Source organism: Podarcis tiliguerta, assembly GCF_965153285.1.
Source record: "Podarcis tiliguerta genome assembly, chromosome: W".
Lineage (NCBI taxonomy): Eukaryota > Metazoa > Chordata > Lepidosauria > Squamata > Lacertidae > Podarcis > Podarcis tiliguerta.
In genome coordinates, this window is record NC_139552.1 from 13,271,790 (window position 1) to 13,297,076 (window position 25,287).

General features: G+C 48.3%; 1 protein-coding gene across 4 annotated transcripts in view; it reads left to right on the plus strand.

Annotated features, from left to right (window-relative positions):
• Nucleotides 1-25,287, plus strand: part of LOC310668835 (fragile X messenger ribonucleoprotein 1-like) — a 170,730-nt gene that overhangs the window by 47,391 nt on the left and 98,052 nt on the right. For all 4 annotated transcript variants that reach the window (XM_083422167.1, XM_083422168.1, XM_083422166.1 and 1 more), the window contains exons 2-4: nt 2,706-2,758; nt 20,881-20,974; nt 23,622-23,693. In XM_083422167.1, the coding sequence (XP_083278293.1) occupies nt 2,706-2,758; nt 20,881-20,974; nt 23,622-23,693 (219 nt within the window). The remainder of the gene's footprint in view (nt 1-2,705; nt 2,759-20,880; nt 20,975-23,621; nt 23,694-25,287) is intronic.

A 25,287-nucleotide genomic window follows, 5' to 3' on the forward strand; every position in this document is an offset into this window, starting at 1 on the left:
GTGTCCCCTCCATCCCTTTCTTTCCCAAATTAGACATTTTACTACAACAATTTCACACACTTCTCCTTATTTTTAAATATTCCCACCGGCCTCCCTTTTATACCCTTCTTAATTTTCAACTTCAATATTTAACAAAACAACAATAAAATTAATTTTAGTTCATCAATAGTTCGTCAATAGTCCGTCCTCTTCTTGCCTCCAATCAGGCTAATCCATTTTAAATAAATCGTCCTCTTCTTGCCTCCATTCAGGCTAATCCACTTTTGGGGTTAATCAAATTATATTTATTTTGAATTCCGGGGTCCAAACCCAATACTCTCAGTCAATTAGTTCCGCCGAATACCAAAATTTCAATTGAAGACAAAAGCAGAGAAATCAAATCGGTCCAGTAACACAAAGAGCTTCAGGGTAGAGAGCCAATCCTCAGTCCAAACTCCCTCCTCCAAATGGGGGGGATTTCCAGAAAATAACAAACTTGTGGCTGAAGTCAGAAAAATAAACTGTAGTTTCTTTATCTGCCGCTAGGGGGAGTAACTTAATAGTGTGGCGTAGTTTCCAAAGTTTCAAAAATTTTGAGTCCAAGATTTTAGGGCTGTTTTAACTCATTCCCAGGGGGAAAAAAACGAAAGTCCATTGCAAAAAAATTTACAAACAATTAACAATCCCAACTTCCAGATCCAGAAATATTTTAGTTTTAACTTTCTTAGTTAAGTTGTAGAAAACGCTCAGTATTTAATAATGGCGTCGAGGGCTTCTCTTCTGTTCAGCAATCTATTGTTCTTTTCAAAAGTGAAAGTAAGGAAGCACCTCTTACTTAAATAAAAAAAACCCCTCAGTTAAACTGAAAGCCTCCTTTTAAACAATATTTATCTTCTGTTTCCCCCTTATTTTTAAATTGCTTGAGGTGTTACTTCAAGCCAGTCACTTTATAACTTTAAAAGTATCTTATGGGGGAAAAGAAACAGTAACCGCCGGGGTGACTCACTTTCCTTTGATGTCGCTCTGCCAATGGTGCTGCGTCTTCGCCGATTTCGGCAGCCGGCTGAACTTGGGAGAGATCTTCTTTTACTCCCCGGGACTTCCTTCTTAAATCCAAAATTATATTTTATATTTTGGTGCCGGGTTTCGATGTTTTTGAGAGCAAAGCGCTTCCTCTGCAAGCTCGGGGCTTCGCTATTTGGAGGTAGATAATGGCGTCCCTCGACCCGCTGGTCCGCTCCGCCGTTCTCTTCACTTCTATGAAGTTACCTGACGGCCGGGCGAACTGCTTCTGGTACCGCCGGGAACCTGACCTTCTGGACTCCCACCAGAGGTATTTTGGGGGGCTACTGCGCCCTGTAGCACCCCTAACTCCTCCAAAATAGCCCGGGATTTCCCTCTCGGCAAAATCCCCGCTTGCGACGAGATCGCGCTCCACCGGAAGTCCCTGCTGTGTCTCATTTTAAGTGTCTCCAGCAATTAAACTCAGGTTGTAAAACATTCTTGTGTGCAGATAAACAGTTCTGTGAAGGGGCCCCTCCTTTGGGCTGTTTGTGAACCTCTTTGTTCACAGAACCTTGGTGTCTTAAGGCAGACATGGTCATTTTTACTATTCCTTCCTTAAGAATAAAATTTATTTTTATTCATTTATTCCACAATTACTTAATTAATATTAGGCATGTAATTGTGTGTCCATCAAGTGTTTTTACTATGGAAACATTCAGTAGTTCTTAAAGGTTTTCTGTTTTAGGGCCACTACAGAGGGTTGCTTTTTCTGTGTGGGAGGACTTGTGAAAAGTTTCTAAATTACAGTTCAATAGTTACATTTGCCCTCTATGGGTGTAATCTAGTAATGCTATTGCACAAATTACCTATTGTCAGGGACTGGAATGCAGAGGCTGAGGAGTGGGTGAGATTGCCTCCTCCTTCTGCTGTTGACAGGGAAGAGGGAGAGAGTGTTGATTTACAGCCAAGCTATGAGCAAGATAATCAGGCAGAGGCTGGCGAACAGCTTAGTTATGAGGATTTAACAGAAGCAGGAACAGAAATGGGGCAGACTGTGGACACTGTTAGACAGCATAGGTGATCTGCCTTCCCCTCAAATGCGAAGGTCTTTAAGGATACAAGAGCAGTGTGTGCAGAGGAATTTGTCAAAGGGAAGACTCCGTAGGAGCAGGTGTTGCTGGGATAGAGGGAAGGAGGAGTCAGAGTGAGCAACGTCATGGTGGCAAAACATGAATTGTCTGTTATCATAGAGACTGAATAAATCATAATTAAAGCTATCTTGTTTCCTCCTGGCTCCTTGAAACCATCTGGAGAGGAGCGGGGGAATTCCTCAGGCCTGACACCTATTCACTATGTTCTAACTAGAAATGCTGTATGGTGATATTCAAATGCCCAGAAAATGAAGTGTAGTAAAGATGTTCTGGGGTGACTGGATGGTAATTCCACAATAATGATAACTTTAAATCAACATTTTTGCTGTAACGTATTAGTCATAATATGGATTTCATGTCTATCTTTTAGTAGCCTTCTGCATTTTCACTGTTATCTTCCATGCATGTCACATGCTTATGGTGTGCATAAATTCTTAGCATATTCAATAACCTACTATATTTTGCCAGTTAGTTACATTTAGAACAAGTGTTCTGAGCTTCCATATTGTAGCATTAATATTCGTAATTAACATGTTAATATTAATATTCGTTGTAAATTCTCTTTTGCAGGCTTTTGTGAAGGATGTACATGAAGATTCAATAACTGTTTCATTTGAAAATAAGTACGTATGGTCCTGCTACTGACTAATATAGTTGTAAATGATGTAATTGTGAATTGTATATAATCTGCTAATGCAGTAGTATTGGGGTAGTGTATAAACTTAAATAAGCTAATACTTAGAGCTTGATTTGGATGTTTCTCGTGTAGCTTGCAGATGCTTATGGAGGTGATTGCATGCCATTGCTATGATTAATAATGAATAATGTTCTGAAACCTATTTATTTTTATGTTTAGCACTTTGTGTCAAGAATGTTTCATTGAAACATGTTTTGATTTTTAAATAATAATTTGTGTTAGCTTAAGATAGCACTTCAGGTGTTCGTATAAAGGGTCATTCCATATCAAGTGATCCATTTTTTTTTAGCTCATGTCATCCAGTTTTCTGTGAGTGTCTGAGGGCCCTGCTCTTGCCACTTACTATCTGGCCTGGGGCGGGGCCTGAAGCCTCAAAAGGACTGCTCTGCTGCCCAGGAGGACTCCCCTGTGTGAGTGTCTGAGGACCCTGCTCTTGCCACTTACCATCTGGCCTGGGGCGGGGCCTGACAGGCCTCACAAGGACTGCTCTGCTGCCCAGGAGGACTCCCCTGTGTGAGTGCCTGCTCTTGCCAATTACCATCTGGCCCAGGGCGGGGCCCGAAGCCTCACAAGGACTGCTTCTGCCACTTACTATCTGGCCCAGGGTGGGGCCTCACAAGGACGGTTGTTGCCACTGATGCTGCTACTGCCCAGGAGGACCTGGAGGGGTGCAGAGTTCTTTTTAACATGTTTTAAAATTTTCCTTTCCCTTTAGATTTTTTATATATGGGGGTGGGATGGATGTTTGGGTGGGCTTGGGAATTTGTTAGATTTTGATGAATTTGTAATTTTTGCAGTTTTTATTTGTATTGTTTTATTGTTTTCTGGGCTGTTTTTGTTTTTATTGTTTTAAGGTTTTATTGTTTTAGGCTGCGAAAGAATAACATTAATTGCCATCAATGGAGGCTACTATGAGGCTTGGGATTGCTACCGTGGAGGGGCGAGGGAGGTATGGTGGTGGGGGCAGATGTTATAGGCGAAGGCGATCGAGATATGGATATGCTCGTACCCCTTCCAATCTGCGCCTCATCCCGAGGGACGAGGGTAGGGTGAGCAAGGATTACTCACCTCCGTCACTGGTGCTGTGCAATGCCAGGTCTATAGGCAACAAAACCGCCACCCTGCGAGATTTCTTTACCTCGCAGGGGGTCGACCTGGCTTGTGTGACGGAGACCTGGGTGCGCAAAGGGGAAACAGTTACCTTATGAGAGATGGCGCCCCTGGGTTTCTCCGTCCTCCACCAGTCGCGGACTGTGGGCCGGGGGGGGGAGGGGTGGCATTATTAATCCGGGAAGATTGTCCTTTCAGGGCTCTACCATCGCCATCGATCCCTGGCATTGAATGTGTTGGCCTAGTGTGGGGCTCCGAGGAGAGCTTGGCTGTCTGGCCGGTGTACCGGCCACCTAGCGCACCAGCAGCCACCCTGTCAGGCCTATTGGAGGCGGTGGCCAGCTGGGCCTTGGAGTTCCCTAACCTATTGGTATTGGGGGACTTCAACATCCATGCTGATGCCACTCCCTCCTCACAGGCTCTGGACCTGGTGTCTTCCATGGCGACACTAGGGCTCTCCCAGTTTGTTTCGGGCCCCACACATCAAGCAGGCCACATGCTGGATTTGATCTTTGGCGTAGGTATAGATGTGATCATGTCTCCTTCGATGAAGGTGCCATGGTCTGATCACTACGCTCTGAAAGCCAGGATTGACTTTCCACCCCCACCCTGCTTAGGTGGCGAGCTGATTTGGGCTCGCCCGCAGAGGCTGATGGACCCTGATAGATTCCGCCAAGCCTTGCGGGACCTTTCTCCCCCTGGCGACTCATTGACTGAGCTTGTTGAGGGCTGGAATATCCAGCTCCTGGCAGCCATCTATGAGATCGCACCTAAGTGCCCTCTGCGACCCCGCAGAAACCGGGCTCCCTGGTTTACCGAGGAGCTCCAGAAAATGAAGCGGCACCTCAGACGGCTAGAGCGAGTATGGCGGGGTGCCCGTGACGGAGCCTCAAGAACATCTTATAGGACTTTTATGAAAACCTACGAGATGGCGGTGAAGGCTGCTAAGAAGTCTTCTCGGCCTCCATTGCATCTGCTAGCTCTCGCCCGGCACAATTATTCAGTACAATCAGGTCTTTAACGTCCCTTGAGGGACAGCCAAATTTAAATAACAATTTGACACACAGCTGTGAGGCATTTGCGAGCTTTTTTGCGGAGGTCTTGTTGCTCCGCCATGACCTCCCTGCCAATTTGGATACAATAAAGGAACTGGAGGCCCCTCGACTGTCCTCGGGTCCAGGATTGGACCACTTCGACCGGATATCCCCAGCCGATGTGGACAGACTCCTCCGAGCTGGAAAACCCACCACCTGTCCTCTCGACCCGTTCCCATCTTGGCTGATTAGAGCGTGTCCAGACGAGGTGCAGGCCCTCCTGGGGGATATCATCAATTTGTCCCTTGGCACGGGGACTTTCCCAGGGGAACTGAAGGAGGTAGTGGTGCGCCTGCTCTTAAAGAAAACATCATTAGATCCTTTAGATCTATCCAATTACCGCCTGGTTTCGAATCTTCCGTTCCTGGGTAAGGTGATTGAGAGAGCGGTTGCTGAACAGCTTGGTGGGTTTCTGGATGAAACATCGGCCCTGGATCCATTCCAGTCCGGCTTCCGCGCTGGTCATGGGACCGAGACGGCTCTGGTTGCCCTAACGGATGATCTTCGTAGACAGCTGGATCGAGGCGGGTCGGGGCTGCTGATTCTTCTAGATCTGTCAGCAGCTTTCGACATGGTCGATCACGAACTCCTGGACCACCGCGTGCCGACGTGGGGATCCGGGGCACAGTCCTTCAATGGCTGTGCTCGTTTCTCTCTGGTCGGGGACAAAGGGTGGCGCTTGGGGGGGGGGGGAATTGTCATCGCACCACTCCTTGGTGTGTGGAGTACCTCAGGGTGCGATACTCTCCCCGATGCTTTTCAACATCTTTATGCGCCCCCTCGCCCAGCTTGTCCGGAGTTTTGGGTTGGGTTGCCATCAGTATGCCGATGACACCCAACTCTCTATCTGTTGATGGATGGCCATCCTGACTCAGCCCCAGACACACTGACCAGATATTTGGAAGCTGTGGCTGGATGGTTACGTGGGAGCCGGTTGAAGCTAAATCCTTCGAAGACAGAGGTCCTGTGGCTGGGACGGGACGATATGGGATTGGGGGGGCAAATCCCATCTCTTGCGGGGGCGCAATTAGTGCCAGCACCGTCCGTTAAGAGTTTGGGTGTAATCTTTGACACCTCCCTTTCCATGTAGGTGCAGATTGCAGCTATAACAAAGGTGGCATTTTTCCATCTCCGCCAAGCTAAGCACTTGGCTCCTTACCTTTCTCGCCCTGACCTAGCCACTGTGATCCACGCGACGGTCACCTCCAGACTGGATTATTGTAACTCGCTCTACGTGGGGCTGCCCTTGAGACTGACCCAGAAACTCCAGCGGGTGCAGAATGCTGCAGCGAGACTCCTTACGGGGTCTTCGCTGCGAGAACACATTCACCCGGTGCTATACCAGCTGCACTGGCTCCCGGTGGAGTACAGGATCAGGTTTAAGGTGCTGGTTTTAACCTTTAAAGCCCTATACGGCCTAGGACCCTCGTACCTACGGGACCACCTCTCCTGGTATGCCCCACAGAGAAACTTACGGTCTTCGAATAAAAACATCTTGAAGGTCCCAGGCCACAGAGAAGTTAGGCTGGCCTCAACTAGAGCCAGGGCTTTTTCGGCTGTGGCTCCGATCTGGTGGAACACTCTGTCACTGTGCTGGTCCCGGGGGTAAGGTACCTTGGGTGTAGCAAAGTCCACACGAAGAGGGGCAAGGTCCGAGGCAGAGTGCCGGGCGGTGAACAGGAACGCTGGAACAGGAGGCTGTGCAGGGAACAGGAACACCGGATGGTCGGGAACAGGAGGCCGAGCAGGGAACAGGAGTACCGGATAGTCAGGAACAGGAGGCCGAGCAGGGATCAAGAACGCAGGAAGGTCCGAAGCCAACAACGACGTTGCTCCCGCAACCTGGGGCCGGGCTGACTGGGCTTTTATCCTCTTCTAAGGCCAGGGGCGGTCCCGGCCCCCAGGAGCCCCGCCTCCTCTGGCCTTAAGGCGAGCACTCCTCCTGGGGGCAACCAGTTCCCTTCGCCTCTCTGCTCTAAACCTCTGCAGATCAGGAGAGGCCGAAGGGTTACTGGGCCCTGGAGGAGGCTCACCTGTGGCCACTGAGTCGTCAAGCCTCTCTGGGGCCAGAAGGGCTTCACCTGGGGCCAGCTCCTGATGCACTGCCACAGGTGCAGGCTCTTCAGCATCTAGGCCTGGCCCCAGTTCAGCCGGCCCTGGAGGCGGGGACTCCTGTGCAGGCCGGGATTCCTCTGTTTCATCCTCCGAATCGGAATCCCAGGCCATCACACCATCCCCCCTCCCAGGCCCCCCCCTCAACCGAGGGTCCGGACCCGGCTTGCCGGGGTACGTCGCATGGAACTCTCGGAGGCAGGCAGGTGCGTGGACGTTGGCCGCTGGTTCCCAGGAACGGTCCTCCGGTCCGTACCCCTTCCAGTCAATGAGATACTGCAGCTTCCCCCTGCGGTATCGGGAGTCCAGGATGCGTTCCACCTCGTACTCAGGCTCTCCCCGAACCAACACTGGCTGCGGTCGGGGACGGTTCGGGTGGAACTCGTCGGGTGGGGCCACCGGACTCAAAAGGGACCTGTGGAAGACCGGGTGAACCTTCAGGGTTGCGGGTAACCGGAGACGAAATGCCACAGGAGAGACTTGGTCTACGATAGGGAACGGGCCGGTGAAGCGGGCGTCCAACTTCCGCGAAGGTCGAGAGGGGTGGAGGTGGCGAGTGGAGAGCCAAACCAGGTCACCGACGCGAAGTTCCGGCCCCACCTGGCGGTGGCGGTCGGCCTGGGCCTTGTACGCTTCCTTGGCCTGGTGCAGTTGCTCCACCAAAAGCTGTTGCTGGGACTGGAGCTCTTGAAGCCACTCCGTCACCGCCGGGACTGCGGATGCCGGCAGCACCTCTGGAAACAGCCGTGGATGATAACCATAACTGGCCTGGAACGGGGTCTGCTGGGTGGACGCATTCACCGCGTTATTGTAGGCGAACTCCGCCAATGCCAGGTGGTCGACCCAGTCATCCTGCTGGTAGCTGCAGTAACACCGGAGGTACTGCTCCAGCACCGCGTTCGCCCGTTCCGTCTGGCCATCGGTCTGTGGGTGGTAGGCTGACGAGAGGCAGACCTCCGTTCCGAGGGTCTGGTGTAGTGCTTGCCAGAACCGGGATGTGAACTGAACGCCCCGGTCGGACACCACGCGCTCAGGTAGGCCATGCAGGCGGAAGACATGCTGAAGGTACAGCTGAGCAGTTTCCTTGGCTGTGGGTACAGATGGACAGGGAGCGCAGTGCACCATCTTGGTGAAATGGTCGGAGAAAACCAGAAGGCAGGTACAGCCACGAGACGAGGGTAAGTCCACTACAAAGTCCAACGAAACCGTGTGCCAAGGGTGCGGTGGAACTGGCAATGGCTGAAGTAGGCCGGGGGGTCGCCCGGTAGGTCCCTTGGCGCGCCGGCAGACATCACAACCAGCAACGTAGCGAGCCACGTCAGCCTTCAGGCGGGGCCACCAAAACTCTCGACTGACCAGATGGGTGGTCCGATACCGTCCAAAGTGCCCCGCTGCTGGGGCATCATGGGCCATCCGGAGAACCTCCAGCCGTAGTGGCCCTGGCGGGATGTACAAACGACCGTGGTGCAGCAGAAGGCCCTGATGCAGGACCAGCCCCGGATACTGTGGGCTGGACCCTTCAGCCAGCTCCCGGAGTCGTTCCTGGGCCCAAGCGTCGACCCGCTGCTGTTCCCGCACCCGAACCTGCAGTGGCTGCGCCTCCTGGGTGGCCAGGAATGCAGCCGGAGGTAGGATCGTGGTGGGTTCTGCTTGCTGTACCGTGTCTGCGTTGTCGTCAGGTTTCCGGGACAGGGCATCCGCCTTCTGATTCTGAGAGCTAGGGATGTAGCGGATCCGGAACTGGAACCGGGAAAAGAACAACGCCCACCGGATCTGTCTTTGGTTCAGCTTGCGGGTGGTCTGGAGGTACTCCAGGTTCCGGTGGTCGGTTCTCACCTCCACCGGATGTCGTGCCCCCTCAAGATGGTGGCGCCAGACCTCAAAGGCTACCTTGATGGCCAGTAGTTCCCGCTCCCACACAGTATAGTTACGCTCCGCTGGTAGGAGCTGGCGGGAATAGAAGGCACAGGGTAAGAGTGGCGCTTCAGGACCAATCTGTTGAGACAAGACGGCACCGAGAGCCGTACTGGAAGCGTCGGTCTCCACCACAAAGGGTCGAGAGGGGTCAGGATGTTGTAAGATTGGTGCCCTCTGGAAACAGGCCTTCAACCCCTGAAACGCCTCCTCTGCCTCCTTGTCCCAGGAAAACGGCGTCTTTGGGCGCAGTAGCCGGGTCAACGGGGTGGTGCGATGAGCATAATCAGCGATGAAAGTCCGGTAGTAATTGGCGAACCCCAGGAAACGCTGTAGGTCCTTGCGGTTCCGGGGTGCCGCCCATTCTTGAACCGCTGTCACCTTCCCCGGGTCCATTTGCACCCCATCTGGAGAGAGCCGGTGACCAAGGAAGTCCACAGTCCGCTGATGGAACTCGCACTTGCTGAGCTTTGCGTACAAACGGTGCTCACGCAAGCGCTGCAGCACGGTCCGGACATGTCCCTCATGGCGAGCCGGGTCACGGGAGTAAATCAGTATGTCATCCAAATACACCACCACGTACTTGTCTAACAGGTCCTGAAACACGTGGTTGATGTAGCGTTGAAACACAGCAGGCGCGTTGCACAAACCGAAAGGCATAACCAAATATTCGAACTGCCCGTACCGGGTCCCAAACGCTGTCTTCCACTCATCCCCGGCTCGGATCCGAATCAAGTTGTAGGCCCCCCGGAGGTCCAGCTTGGTGAACACCTGTGCCCCTTGCACCCGCTCCAGCAGCTCCGAGATAAGGGGCAAGGGGTACCGGTCTGGGACGGTAATTTTGTTCAGGGCTCGGTAATCATGGCAAGGGCGGAGTTCCCCACATTTCTTCTTAACAAAAAGCACCGGCGCCGCGGTGGGCGAGGTGGAAGGCCTAATGAACCCACGCTCCAGGTTCTTGCGCAAGAAGTCCTGCAAAGCCTCGCGCTCTGGCTCTGTTAGGGAATATAAGCGACTCACTGGTAAAGGCGCTCCGGGTTGGAGGTCTATGCCGCAGTCAAAAGGCCGATGCGGCGGCAGCTGGTCTGCCCCCCGTTCCTCGAACACGTCCTGGTAGTCCTGGTACACGGCTGGGAGCGTGGGTGCTGCCTCCTCTGAGGGCGCGGCCGCCAGCGTTCCGGATTGAGCATGGGAACATGGGTCTGGGAAGTGCACGGTCCGTTTGACCCAGTCAATCTGAACGTTGTGGGCCTCCAGCCAGTCCATCCCGAGCACCAGGGGGAAGCGGGGCATAGAGGCAATGTCCAAAGTTCGCAACTCCCGGTGCTGCTGGAGACACAGGACCAGAGGCTGGGTCTCCTGAGTAACGGCACCTGAACGCAGAAGTCGACCGTCAATCGCTTCCACCTGGACCGGTACTGGCTTGTTCCGAAGTGGCACCTGATGATGGGCGGCAAAAGCAGCGTCCATATAGGAGCGGGTTGCCCCTGAATCTACCAAAGCATGGGTGAGGATCCAGGGCCCACCTGGAGGGTATAAACGTACCGAAACCATAAGATGTTGCAAGTCCATTGGTGCGGGCCCATTCTGTACGGTTTGGGACCCCCGGTAGCTAGGGCCATCAGCTACTGGGGTTGGCGGTTTCCCTGCGGCTGGCGTTTCTCAGGGCAGGACCGAGCGAAGTGTCCACTTCCGCCACAGTAAAGACAGAGATTTCCATCCCGACGCCGCGCCTTCTCTGCGGGGGAAAGGCGTGGCCGCACTGCCCCGAGCTGCATAGGCTCCTCCGTTAAATCAGTTGTGACCGTGGGGCTGCCGGAAAAAGCTGGTGCCGTGAACTGGAAGTGTCGGCGACCCCGGGCCTGACGACGATCCTCCAACCGGTCGCCTATTTGTAGACTCCGTTGAATGAGAGTGTCCAGCGTGGTGGGGCGTTCCATTGTGGCCAACTGGTCCAGTACCTCGTCCGAAAGCCCTTCGAGATACTGGTCCCGCAGTGCCGAGTCATTCCAGGTCAAGTCCTGTGCCAACAGCCGGAACTCCGTGGTATATGTGGCCACCGTGGACTTGCCCTGTTTCAAATGCCGAATCGCCCGGTTGGCTTGACTCTCTTTCTGGGGGTTGCCGAACGCGGCCTCCAAACGATTGCAAAACCCCGTATAGTCTGCCAGCAAGGGGGAGTCTTGCCTGAGTAGCGGCAACGCCCACTTGGCCGCCTGGTCCTTTAACAAGCTAATCAAAAAGTGCACCTTGGTACGGTCGTCAGGAAAGTTCCGGGCTCGCCCCTGAATATACAGTTTGGCCTGGGCCAGGAACATGGGAAAGCTGGCCGGGGCTCCATCAAATTTCTCAGGCAAAGCCACTGGGTACTTGCCCGGAGCCGGGGCGTCGGCCCCAGAAGCCGGTAGGGCTTCCAAGCGTTGCTGAAGTGCCTCAACCGCGTCACTGAGCTGCTGCACGGTGTGAGACAAGGCCTGGTTCTCCTGGGCCAAAGCCACCAGTGCAGCCGCCTGTTCAGCCATGGCCTCTGGCTCTTCCCGAACGCACCCCGACGAAGGGGGAGTGCGGGAGGTGGCGGGAGCAAACTGTGCTGGTCCCGGGGGTAAGGTACCTTGGGTGTAGCAAAGTCCACACGAAGAGGGGCAAGGTCCGAGGCAGAGTGCCGGGCGGTGAACAGGAACGCTGGAACAGGAGGCTGTGCAGGGAACAGGAACACCGGATGGTCGGGAACAGGAGGCCGAGCAGGGAACAGGAGTACCGGATAGTCAGGAACAGGAGGCCGAGCAGGGATCAAGAACGCAGGAAGGTCCGAAGCCAACAACGACGTTGCTCCCGCAACCTGGGGCCGGGCTGACTGGGCTTTTATCCTCTTCTAAGGCCAGGGGCGGTCCCGGCCCCCAGGAGCCCCGCCTCCTCTGGCCTTAAGGCGAGCACTCCTCCTGGGGGCAACCAGTTCCCTTCGCCTCTCTGCTCTAAACCTCTGCAGATCAGGAGAGGCCGAAGGGTTACTGGGCCCTGGAGGAGGCTCACCTGTGGCCACTGAGTCGTCAAGCCTCTCTGGGGCCAGAAGGGCTTCACCTGGGGCCAGCTCCTGATGCACTGCCACAGGTGCAGGCTCTTCAGCATCTAGGCCTGGCCCCAGTTCAGCCGGCCCTGGAGGCGGGGACTCCTGTGCAGGCCGGGATTCCTCTGTTTCATCCTCCGAATCGGAATCCCAGGCCATCACAGTCACAAGAGACTAGGGCCCTGCGGGACTTGACATCTTTCTGCAGGGCCTGCAAGACAGAGCTGTTCCACCAGGCCTTTGGCCAGGGCACAGCCTGACTCCCTCCCTCGGCAATCTTCACGGAGCTCTGGCCCAATGGTTGCCAGTGGCTTGATTTGAATTAATTTTATAATGAATGATTTTAGAGTGTTGTTTGTGCTGTACTTTTGTACTGTTTTATTGTTGTTAGCCGCCCTGAGCCCGGCTTCGGCTGGGGAGGGCGGGATATAAATAAAATTTTTTATTATTATTATTATTATTATTAATTTTATTTTGTACAGTTGTTGAATGGTCAAAACTAAGTCTACATCTAAAATTTTAATTTTTTATCTCATCCCGTTTGTGAGTTATGAGGGTTTGAAACCCCCCCCCCCCCCAAATGACAGTTTTGGCCTTGCTGGTCAACACAAAAACCTTAACTTAGTTTTGATCATTCAAAACATGTACACACATAGGAACACACATGTACAAAATATTAAGAGAACTGGATGACATGAGGTAAAAAAAGTTGGGATGATTTGGAATGACCCAAAGTTGTGCCCCTCCCCATTGGAGTTAGTTCAAGAAGCTATTGGGCTATGACTATTACTCGTATACCTTGAAGGTGGGGATTGTAGGTGGTGAATTCATAAAGCTTGAGGCATTTTTTTAAAAAATATAATTTTTAAAAATTAAATTTCCAATTAGCAAACCAATCATATCACATTAATTCCAAATTATACCAATACATAATAAACTCCAAATATTTAGCCGAATTTTAATTTTTTGTTGGGGGTACCCATGCTTCAAGTTCAGAAAGGGTCCAATCATCTCATATTTCTGCTGCTTTGATGTTCACAAGTCCCATCTTCCATCTCTTTGTTGTTATCCTTTACAAATCCCATCTTCCAATTTTCTTATCATTTTTCTTCTTAATAAATAACCTCTGAGTTACCTCCACAAGTGAGTTGAAGCAAACATTATTATAGTCCTGTGTGGGTTTTCACGCTGATCCGAAAGTCCTGTTCAAACGGCAGGCCTCATTTTGACAGTTCCCATAAAATACAGTCTAAGCGCCTGCTCATTAACTTTCCCAGACCAGTTGCTCCATAAATCAGCCTTTCCAGGGGAGTTTTTGCCAAATCAGACATACAGTCCAAACATGATAACAGAACAGTGGCTCGCCTCCCCCTTTGACTGTAAATCTCGCAACAAAGTCTGTCTCATAATGGCGGTTCCCAATTAGAACTGCGTCACACCAAAAGCCTTTCGTTTCCTTTCCAGATCTTCCGCAAAACAAAGCCTTTGGTTAATAATTTTGTTTCCACACAGTTTATTTTCCCATCTCACTTGCTATCAATCATGTGGCGGTTCTTCTTGGGGGAGGGGGTTGTTAGGTAAAAAGCTTGAGGCATTTTAAATTGGAGTTACACAACTCAAATTAGTCATGGTGTTAACTTTAGAGGCCCACATTCATACATGAACCATTAAAACATTGTGTTTACATTAGGCATAACGCAACTAGAGAAAACGTGTCTAGAAGTTATTCCTCTTTTTCAGGGTTGTTGTTGTTGTTTGGTTGTTATTTTTTTTTGGGGGGGGGGTGTAAAACCAACAAGCAAGCCATACCACAAACATCACAGCTCTTATCAGACTAGTAAAAAATAAACTATCTCATGACACGTATAACACGTCGACCGCGAGCCTGGGGTTATTTCTGGTCAGTCACAGAAACTTTCTCTGCAACCTCTGATGCTGCAGTAGCAGCCGCTGCCGTGGCAGTAGCCGCGGCCGCTGCCAGTCTCTACAGCAATAAAGGGGTGCGGATAAGGGGGTGCTGCTGGAGACGGAGGGAGGTGCAAGGAGGAGCCGTGTTCAAAGGAAGGATGTATAACACTGGTCAACAACAAATTTGTTGTCTGCGTTTTTTCAGTTGATTTAGGACGAATCTGATGCGCTGAATCCAAAAATCACATTGGTTTTGCTCAATCAGGTCAAGTTTTTGAGCTATGGCCACATGTCGTTTATTTATGTTTTTGTTCACATGTACGCTTGTGTGGAGCATTTTAGAAGAAGTTGGTGGGGGTTTTGATTGGAAATGATTATTTCAATGACAAGAAGTATTCAGGTCCGATAGTTCTGGGTGATTATGTCGAAAAGGGATCAGTTTGAAGTCATAAAACCTCGAAATCTTCCATAAATTGGTGCAGCTGGGATCAACAGAAAGAACCGGAGCAGCCTCAAGTATCCTGGTCTTCAATCAGCACGTCATTCTGTAGCTCATTGTGATGAAATTCCAGTGCGTATCTTCGGAGAACTTCCTGACATTAGTGACGAAGATGCCTCCAGTGTTGAAGGACATGAAGAAGAAGAAGTGGTTCTTGAAGATGATGCTCCACATCCATTTTCCCAAAAGGAGTTGAATGATCTAGTTCGCGACCTCAGCTTGTCAAAGGACTCTGCCGAACTGTTGGCATCCAGATTGAAGGGAAAAAACCTCCTCTCTGACAGTGCTCGCATCAGCTTCTTCTGCAACAGGCATCAAGAGTACCTCCTTTTTTTCTCGGAAGAGAAGGACTTGGTGTACTGTGCAGATATTGCACAGTTTCTGCTCAAGCTTGGAGTGCCACAGTATGAACCCAAAGATTGGAGACTGTTCATTGAGAGCAGCAAGCGATCACTGAAATGTGGCAACCAGTTTGCCTCTATACCCCTGGCTCACTCGACTACACTGAAGGAGAACTATGAAGCGGTGAAGTATGTGCTGGAGAAAATTGGTTATGATCAGCATAAGTGGTTTATTTGTGTTGACCTGAAGATGGTGAACCTTTTGTTGGGACAACAGTCTGGCTTCACCAAGTACCCATGTTTTCTGTGCATGTGGGATAGTAGGGACCGTGCTCAGCATTGCACAAAGAAGGACTGTCCTGTGCGGGAGGAATTGGTGCCTTGCAAAAAAAGGAACGCCATCAACGACCCTCTGGTGGACAGAGACAGAATACTCTTCCCACCGCTGCACATCAAGCTCGGCTTAATCAAGCAGTTCACCAAGGCTCTGGACAAGGATGGTGACTGCTTCACTTACTTGTGCCAGGCTTTTCCAGGATTGACCATGGAGAAGTTGAAAGCTGGCATCTTTGATGGTCCTCAGATCCGTCAGCTCATCAGAGATCCAGAGTTCGGAAACTCATTGAACGAAGTGGAACTGGAAGCGTGGAAGGCATTTGTTCTGGTAGTGAAGAACTTTCTTGGCAACAATAAGGCCAGAAACTACGCAGAACTTGTCAACAACATGCTGACTGCTTTTAGAAACCTGGGCTGCAACATGAGCGTCAAGATGCACTACCTATTTTCACATATGGACCGGTTTCCTGAGAACCTGGGTTCAATGAGTGACGAGCAGGGGGAGAGATTCCATCAGGACATGAAAGAGATGGAGACCAGGTATCAGAGTCGCTGGGACGCAGTCATGATGGCTGACTACTGTTGGACTCTGAAGAGAGACCTCCCTGCCGCTGAGCGTTCCAGGAGTTCCAAGAAACGGAAGTTCAAGCCCTGAAGTTTGAAAAATGGTGAAGCAACATGCAATTTACGTGTACTTACCTTTATCAATGCCCACCATTCAGTTTACAGTAAACCTGACCTGATGGAGAGAAACGGATGCCATTTCCTGATCCAGCAGTGCAAAAATACCCTAAATCAGTTGTGGAAATCTAGACAACATTCAGTAAGTAAAAAATTGTTGCCCAGTGTAATAATTGATGCTTATGTACCGTATAATAATTGATATTTATGTATAAAGCTACATTTGACATTGAAAGAAAAACAAAAACAGATACATTTCCCAATCTACTATAAAAACTACTATAAAATTCTAGCAGCTACACAGCGCCTTCTACTGCGTCTACAGTGAGTTTCACCAAGTCAGAATTTTAACCTACCTCATTTCATTCACTGAAGAATGACTCATTCATAATAACTGCCAAATTGTGTCTTTCCTTGAAACATTGTATGTTCAACCTCACATTAACTTACTTGGAGTAATAAGTCATAGAAAGCCGTTTTACAGAGACCATAAATTTTATTACTTGGACAAGGAATGATGTAATATTTAAATCCTGTACACTGTTGACCCTGAAACCCAAGTCCCAATCCTCCTGGATGTCCCTTCTCTTGGTAATCAAGCCTTTATCGGGAGAAGCTGGCAACTCTCCCAGGCACCCGGCTTGATCTCCGGTGACCTCCCTGGCTGCATTCCCCAGCAAACACAGGCTAGGTCTCTATAGGCGACCTCCCCAGCGTGGGAAGAGCACACCCACTCTTTCCTGCTCCCCCGGCAGGGGAAAGAGATAGGTCAGAAACGTCTTTTTACATGGCTTTATTTCTGACTCTTCAGCATTACAGAAAACATGTCTGCTCTCTTCAAACTCCAGCAATCAAGTGACAAAGACCTCCTGTACTTCCTGTACATACACAAGAGGAAGTTCTCAAATTTCACTCTGAGCAAATTCTGGTGCATCGCTCTGTGAACTGACTGTCCCACTGTTTTCCACAGACAGTCCCAACATTCCCATCATGTGATGTTTTCAAGCTAGCAGTTTGCAGCTGCATTGCTTCCATATCGTAACACCTTCCTCACATCTCCAAAGTAGGTGTCTCCTGCAGATTTCCTGTGAAGGACAATAACAAGTGTTTGCTAGCATGTTTCTCAATGGATATTAGGTTGTAAACAAGGCAAAGACCAGCAGGAAGGTGTTTGAGGCGACAGACAAGAAACCATCCATGCCTGCTTCTCCTTTTGTCTCCCTGTATTAACAGTTGTATAAATACTAATAAAACACCCAGACACCCAAGGAGGTGTTAATGACTTACCTGTAACCTGTGAACTTACCTGTAACTCTATCCGATGTACCTCCTTTCTAATGATGTGTTTCTGATGTATGATTGACGCTCTTGTTGGGCGGACCATGTAGAGATTCGCCTGTGGATCAGATATTAAAACATTTCTGGTTTTGAATTTTTTTTTTTAAATTGGCCAGTAGCACCTTAGAGACCAACTAAGTTTTTTCTAAGCTTATACCTAGAACAAACTTCGTTGGTCTCTAAGGTGCTACTGGACAATTATTTATTTCATTTATTTCAACTGCGTCAGACCAACACGACTACCTACCTGAATAGAATTTCTGGTTTCCTTTTGTTTGGGGTTCTCCTCCCTCCTGCGTGTGGTGAGTGGGGACCCAATTGCACCAGTTTTTGTTTCTGGTTGGCCTCCGTTCTCTCTGACCGATAGAGACCTTACAAGGGGCTCAACGGGTCTCTGGAAACCCCATAAGGGAACTAGACAATTTTCTTAAAACACTGCTATCCCTTATTTCAGAAGAGAAGGTGTGCACGGGTTTGTTTTTAAGCAAAATGAGCTTTGTTTTGGGAGTTGGTAGGGAGAGAGATGCTGGCAAGTATGGTTGATGTGGGAAGGGAATCAAGGAAGAGTTGAGGCGGGGTTGCTTTGTTGTTGTTTTAACTCCTATTTTTCCAAGTTTGCTTCATTCCGTTTGTGAGCTTTCCTTTCTTTTTTATGTAATGAGGCACTCGAAGACTGCTTTGGAGAGGTTTGGGACCTCCTCTCTTCCTCCAACCCCCATTATTTAGGAGGAACTGCTCCTAGAATTATATTTCTACTCCAAGTAATCTACTTTCCCAACTCCATTGCACAGTAGTTGCACATTTGTTTCACTTTCTCTCTCTCTCTCTCTCTCTCTCTCTCAAATTTCAAGTTCAGCATCATAGTAATCATAATCTGCAGAATTTTTATTAATGAATTTATATGCTGCTTGATTGCTGAAGCCGACTTCTAAGCAGCTTGCAAGTATGCAGTCGTACCTTGTTTGTCGAACGGAATCCGTTCGACTTCCAAAAACGTTCAACAACCAAGGCACGGGTTCCGATTGACTGCAGGAGTTTCCTGCACTCAAACGGAAGCCATGGAAGCCGTGTTGAACGTTCGGGTTCCAAAGAACATTCGCAAACTGGAACACACTTCCAGGTTAGTGATGTTCGGGAGCCAAAACGTTCAAGTCACAAGGCATTCGAGATCCAAGGTAAGACTAAAACCAACTACAAAATAATACAAAAACTTGTAAATAAAAATGTGCAATAAAACAATTTAATTGAAACATTAAAATAAGCATCCAAGTATTAAAAAATAAAGTAAAGTAAGGATACTTGAACAGTACAGCAGTTAAGAATTAAAACAGCAATTTAAACAATTTAAAATTAAAGATAGTAACAGTAATAAGTATTTGCATTGTGCTCAAGTGTTCAGATGCTGCAGGTATGTATTCTTTTAATCCTTATGACACCCCTGTCAGATATGCCAAGAGACTCAGAATTCCAACTTTTTAATGACTAAGTTACTGTACCTTTGGCAGTTTGATGATAGGCAGAATTCAGAAGTCAAACTACTGGAACCTCCCCATTTCAGACATACAGTGATAGAAGAAGCATCACCTGTTGAATTTCTGTCTGATGTGCATATGCTGCAGCCATAGGTGTTCACCAGGAAAAAGAGGGCAATCCTATACTCAAAAAGTTAATTAGAACATGTTACATACCTTTCTGTTACAGCTGCCAAGCTGACTGAAAAACCCACATTCAAAATGGGTATTCTGAGCATAGCTGCCAACTTTTCCCTTTTCTTGCGAGGAATCCTATTTGGAATAAGGGAATTTCTCTTTAAAAAAAAGGGAAACGTTGACAGCTATGATTTTGAGAGATATCTAGTTGTCTAGTGATAGTAGTTTTTTAAACCAATTTCTGTTTGTTTTTCTTTCTTCTAAATGGACTTGACATGATCAACAAATTCCAGACGGATAGCCTTGTATTGTATTGCAAAATTCATATACCACCCTTTCTCCTAAAGGAATATTATGGCATTTTTAAGACTTAACACATTTAAGCCCACTTTTGTCAGACTGTTGTATGCACCTGTAGCCAATAAATGTTTGTTTTGTTTATGCCACACTAGTGTAAGTCTAACATCTTGTTTTATTGTGATTAATCCCTAATACTGGAGCCCCATTAGTTGTATTTACACAAGAAAACACTCTTGAGTGGGCATCGCAGCCATCAAGTGAGAGAGGAAGGGTTGTGCTTTCATTAATCTGTTAATGTTTTAAGAGATTCTCAGATTCTGGATATTAAAAGTAAGTTCTGCAAAATGCGTTACCATTTACATAGTTTGCCACGGTAAATGTGGCATCTCAGGTACCCAGAATCTTTCATGTAGCAGGATTTTGAAGGCTCAGCTGTATAGGCGGTCCTGCAAAAAAACAATTATCTTGGGAATGGAGTATTCATAAGCATGGTGCTGGAGAGGTACCACTCAAAAATAATGAATTAGGTTGCAATCCCAATCCAATTTGCTTGGGAGTAAGCCCTTTTGAATTAAGTAGGATTTATTTCTGTGTAGATATGGTTAGGATTGTGCTGTTAGGCCCATTCTTCCAAGATAAGACATATTTAACTTTGACTGCAGTACTTGCTGAAGCTGCAAGGTAACCTATTGGGTTAAGAATATATACATGTGTGCGCGTGCGTGTTCTATCTCTCTCTCTCTCTCTCTCTCACACACACACTCTCTCTCACACACACACACACAAACATATATATATACACCAGTGTTTATAAATGCTTATGGCTGGCCTCTATTGCTGAGGCTGAGCCCCATTTCCTTGTGGTGTTCAATTAGCAATAGCTATTAAAATGTGTTATTAAAAATGTGTCGCTGATGTGAAATGTCTATTAGTTCATGTGTTTCCAAAAATAAGATAGCTGTAATTGGTAAAATGTGTGACTGAATTGTACAATTTATTAATGTTGACAATATGCACAATTTATTTTTTGCTTTGTAATCTTGCGAAAGAAGAAAAATGCTGACTAGACATTCCGTTGTGGCACCCGTAACCTACATTTAAGGGGCCATTTGGCAAACAGCTTACATATCTCGAGTTTCCAACACTAGTTATGTTGTCCTGGTGTGCATTAAACTTTGCCAATGAAAGACAAAGGAAATTAATCTAGGAGCAATGAGTGAAACAGTTTCTGGTTACTTTTTTTTTTTTAAGTCTTCTAATTTATGGAGGATTTCAGGATTATGAACCCATCTCTTCCCTTCTCTTTCCAAGTTAGTTAGGTCATTGAAGACTCTTGATAATTTTGAATTTGTTCAGGTTATTTCAACTCACCAGGGTTGGGTTCCAGGTGAGTAATCATTGGCCACCATTCTTTAATGACGATGTGTACTTTTTGCCTTCCTTGCTTCAGTTACATAATGGTTAGAGTGTTGGACCTGGGAGAGCAGGGTTTGAATCCTCACCCAGCCATGAAGCTTACTGGGTGACCTTGGGGCAGTCACCACTCTTAGCCTAACCTACCTCGCAGGGTTGATGTGAGGATGAAATGGGAGGAGGAGAACCATGTACACCACCTTGAGATCCTTGGAAGATAAAGGTGGTATATAAATGTAATAAATAGATGAATAAAAATAATATCTTAGGTGTTTATTTTGTATTTCAGCTGGCAGCCAGAGAGACAGATTCCATTCCATGATGTTAGGTTTCCTCCACCTGCGGGGCACAATAAAGATATAAATGAAAGTGATGAAGTTGAGGTAAGAACTCCCTTCTGGGGAGGGAATGGAAGGGAGAAGATTTAGTTGGCTGCCTTATGCTGAAATGGGAGGTTGGGCACTATGTGAGAATGATGGGGAGGGTGTTTTTTGGTAAGCAGTACAAGCAAATGTGTATCTACTCACAAACAAGCCCTACTGAAGTCAATGAGACTTACTCCCAGGAAAGTAGAAGTAAGTTTAGTTGAACTCAGTGAGGCTTATGCATGCATAGATTCCACTTAGACCTCTGAGTCAGGAAGCAGATGCAACTTGACTAGTAAATCACTTAAACTACCGTATTTTTCGCCCTATAGGACGCACCGTCCCATAAGGCGCACCTAGTTTTTTGGGGGGGAAATAAAGGAAAAAAATTATTTCCCCCCCAGGCGCGGGGTTGGGGAAGCCCGAGCTTCCCCCGACCCCAGCCCCCAAACAGGCAGCTCTCTGCAAGCCGTGGGAGCCCAGTGCTGGCTCCCGCTGCTAGCGGAGAGGTCCGCGAAGCCTGGGCGCGCTGAGCTCAGCGCGCGCAGGCTTCCGCATGCAGGCACCTCTCCGCCAGCAGCGGGAGCGTTCCCGCTGCTAGCGGAGAGGTCCGCGAAGCCTGCGCGCGCTGAGCTCAGCGCGCGCAGGCTTCGGCATGCAGGCACGTCTCCGCCAGCAGCGGGAGCGTTCCCGCTGCTAGCGGAGAGGTCCGCGAAGCCTGGGCGCGCTGAGCTCAGCGCGCGCAGGCTTCCGCATGCAGGCACCTCTCCGCCAGCAGCGGGAGCGTTCCCGCTGCTAGCGGAGAGGTCCGCGAAGCCTGGGCGCGCTGAGCTCAGCGCGCGCAGGCTTCGGCATGCAGGCACCTCTCCGCCAGCAGCGGGAGCGTTCCCGCTGCTAGCGGAGAGGTCCGCGAAGCCTGGGCGCGCTGAGCTCAGCGCGCGCAGGCTTCGGCATGCAGGCACCTCTCCGCCAGCAGCGGGAGCGCTCCTGCTGTTTGCGGAGAGGTCCGCGAAGCCTGCATTCGCCCCATAGGACGCACCCAGATTTCCCCTTCATTTTTGGAGGGGAAAAAGTGCGTCCTATAGGGCGAAAAATACGGTACTCTTAAATTAGTTGAAAATATATTAAATGGAAGTTTATTTAATATTTTTATTAAATCTACTACTTCATTACATTTTAAGGCCCTCCATTGCCACAGGGAGGCTCGTCAAGGCCCTTGGCTGCTGCGTGTAAGTGTAGCGCACCCTCCGCCACTGCAGGGAGGTACGGCAGGACCCTCTGCCACCGCGGGGAGGCGTGGCATTCATTATTAATTTTTATGAAACGCGGTGAGGTGCAGGATGTCTTCTGCTTAACATGCACTGTTGTGTTGAGGTTCAGCAGCAATTAAAGCAGGATAGAACACGCAATTGAAAGGTGCCCCATACTTTGTATTGTGTAGTATTGATATCTATGCTCCTTATGCAACAACAGCATCAACAACAACAATTTTATTATTTATACCCTGCCTATCTGCCTGGGTTTCCCCAGCCACTCTGGGTGGCTTACAATACGTATAAAAACTGTTGGCTTTTCGCAGTATAGTAGCGCAGAGAGCTTGCTGGGGAGAGCTTGCATTAAAAAGAAGGGACTCAAAAATAACAAACAAGGTTTTAATAAGAAACAAAAACTCCATTTACATCAACAACCAAACCAGACCCAACCACCAACCCATCCCCAGGGTAAAATGGCAGAGCTAGGTGCTGCCCCTTATATACTGTGGCCAATTCCCAACACAGCTTAATCAATGCAACTCAGCAGCACCTGCTATGCCTCACAGCTGCAAGGCTGGATCTCATTAGTTTACCCTGGCCCTTGCTCTGGCCCCTTAAAGGTATACACATTGGGTGAAACAATGATGAACCTTTAGATTTAAAGAAACAGTTCAATCAATAGATATCAATATTGATATCTATGCTCCTTATGCAACAACAGCATCAACAACAACAATTTTATTATTTATACCCTGCCTATCTGCCTGGGTTTCCCCAGCCACTCTGGGTGGCTTACAATACGTATAAAAACATAGTAAAACGTGAAACATTAAAAACTTCCCGATACAGGGCTGCCTTCAGATGTCTTCTAAAAGTACCGGTAGTGTAGTTCTTTATCTCCTTGACATCTGATAGGAGGGCATTCCATAGGGAGGGCGCCACTGCAGAGAAGTTCCTCTGCCTGTTTTTTTTGTAACTTCACTTCTTGCAGTGAGGGAACGGCCAGAAGACCCTTGGAGGAGGACTTCGGTGTCTGGGCTGTACGATAGTACTCTGTAGCAGTCATGTTCAAATGTAACAAGCAAAAGATTTCTGGAGGGTTCAGGGCAGTTGTAAAACATGCAAGCTGTTCTACAGGAAGCAAGGTTATTGAAATACACAGCTAGAAAAGTTCGGTAAAAATATCAGTAGCTTTAGGAGTATGGAAAGACCTTGCACATTTAATATATCAGAATGGTTGTGGTACTGGGACTCACTGGTAGCATAGGGGCCTATAAATAATACAAATATATATTTTTAGCTCCTAATTGCCAATATAGTGGGGACATTATTATTATTGTGTACTGTCTTTCCATTAGATAACTGTCTTTATTTCATAATGGTATGATGTTCTACACTAAGATTTTGTTTAGGTTTATTCCAGGGCTAATGAAAAGGAGCCATGTTGCTGGTGGCTGGCTAAAGTGAGAATGATAAAGGGTGAGGTAGGAATATATTAATTTTAATATTCTGGTATTGACATGTTATGTTTAGCTTCGGATTTTAAGTTCTTATGGGTCTCTTTTCAAGTACTGCTTATTTATTGGACATTGTTACTAGAATCTACAGTTGCAATGGAAATTATTATCAAAATTTTCAGACTTTCAGCTGTTTGCAATGAGCAGATCAAACAAAAGCAATTGAAATACCATATTTACTTGAGTCTAATCTGCCATCAAATCTAATGCGCACCTCAATTTTCAGAACCCTGTAACCAAAAAAAGTATTTGCTGTTGAATGCCATGCACATCAACAAAAGTGCACTCTTTACAACAACGAGTCAGTGCTTGTTTCAAGAACAGAGAGGCTGCATCTTTTTTCCTGCTCCAAACAGCTTCCCCCACAAGTGAAAAAAAATTAATAAGAGGCTTTTCCTGGTGCAAAAGGGAAGGAGTGAGGTAGCAAAGAGAACCAGGAAGCAAACCCCTGACCCTCCACCTGCAAATCTGAGGGATGCATGGAGAGGAGTGGGCAGAGGAGTGGGCGAAGGCAGCCAACAACAACAATAACAACAACAACAGATCTTTATTATGGTTGTAGACCAACAAAAGGAGGGAAGGGTACAATAATTTTAAATCCTTACAAAGTTAAAAAACCCCTAAAAGGAGTTAAAACAGAAAGTGTCTATAAGAATCCAAAATAGGCTAAGAGAGTTAGTGTTTCTCAACCTTGGGTCCCCAGATGTTGTTGGACTACAACTCCCATCATCCCAGAGCTCTGGCCTTGCTAGCTAGGGACGATGGGAGTTGTAGTTCAACATCATCTGGGGACCCAAGGTTGAGAAAGGCTGGAAGGGTTAAGAACGTTAGACAAGAGTGAAAGAGTGTAAATAATAATAATAATAATAATAATAATAATAATAATAATTTATTTATACCCCGCCCATCTGGCTGGGTTTCCCCAGCCACTCTGGGTGGCTCCCAATTGAATATTAAAAACACAATACAGCATTAAACATTAAAAACTTCCCTAAACAGGGCTGCCTTCAGATGTCTTTTAAAAGTAGGATAGTTGCTTATTTCCTTGACATCTGATGGGAGGGCGTTCCACAGGGCAGGCGCCACTACTGAGAAGGCCCTATGCCTGGTTCCCTGTAACCTCACTTCTTGCAGTGAGGGAACCGCCAGAAGGCCCGTGGCGTTGGATCTCAGTGTCTGGGCTGAACAATTGGGGTGGAGACCCTCCTTCAGGTATACAGAACCGAGGCCGTTTAGGGCTTTAAAGGTCAGCACCAACACTTTGAGTTGTGCTCGGAAACATACTGTGAGCCAATGCAGGTCTCTTAGGACCGGTGTTATATGGTCCCGGCAGCCACTCCCAGTCACCAGTCTGACAGCTACATTCTGGATTAATTGCAGTTTCCAAGTCACCTTCAAAGGTAGCCCCACGTAGAGCGCATCGCAGTACAAGCGAGAGATAACTAGAGCATGCACCACTCTGGCAAGACAGTCTGCAGGCAGGTAGGGTCTCAGCCTGCGTACCAGATGGATCTGGTAGACAGCTGCCCTGGACACAGAATTGACCTGCGCCTCCATGGAC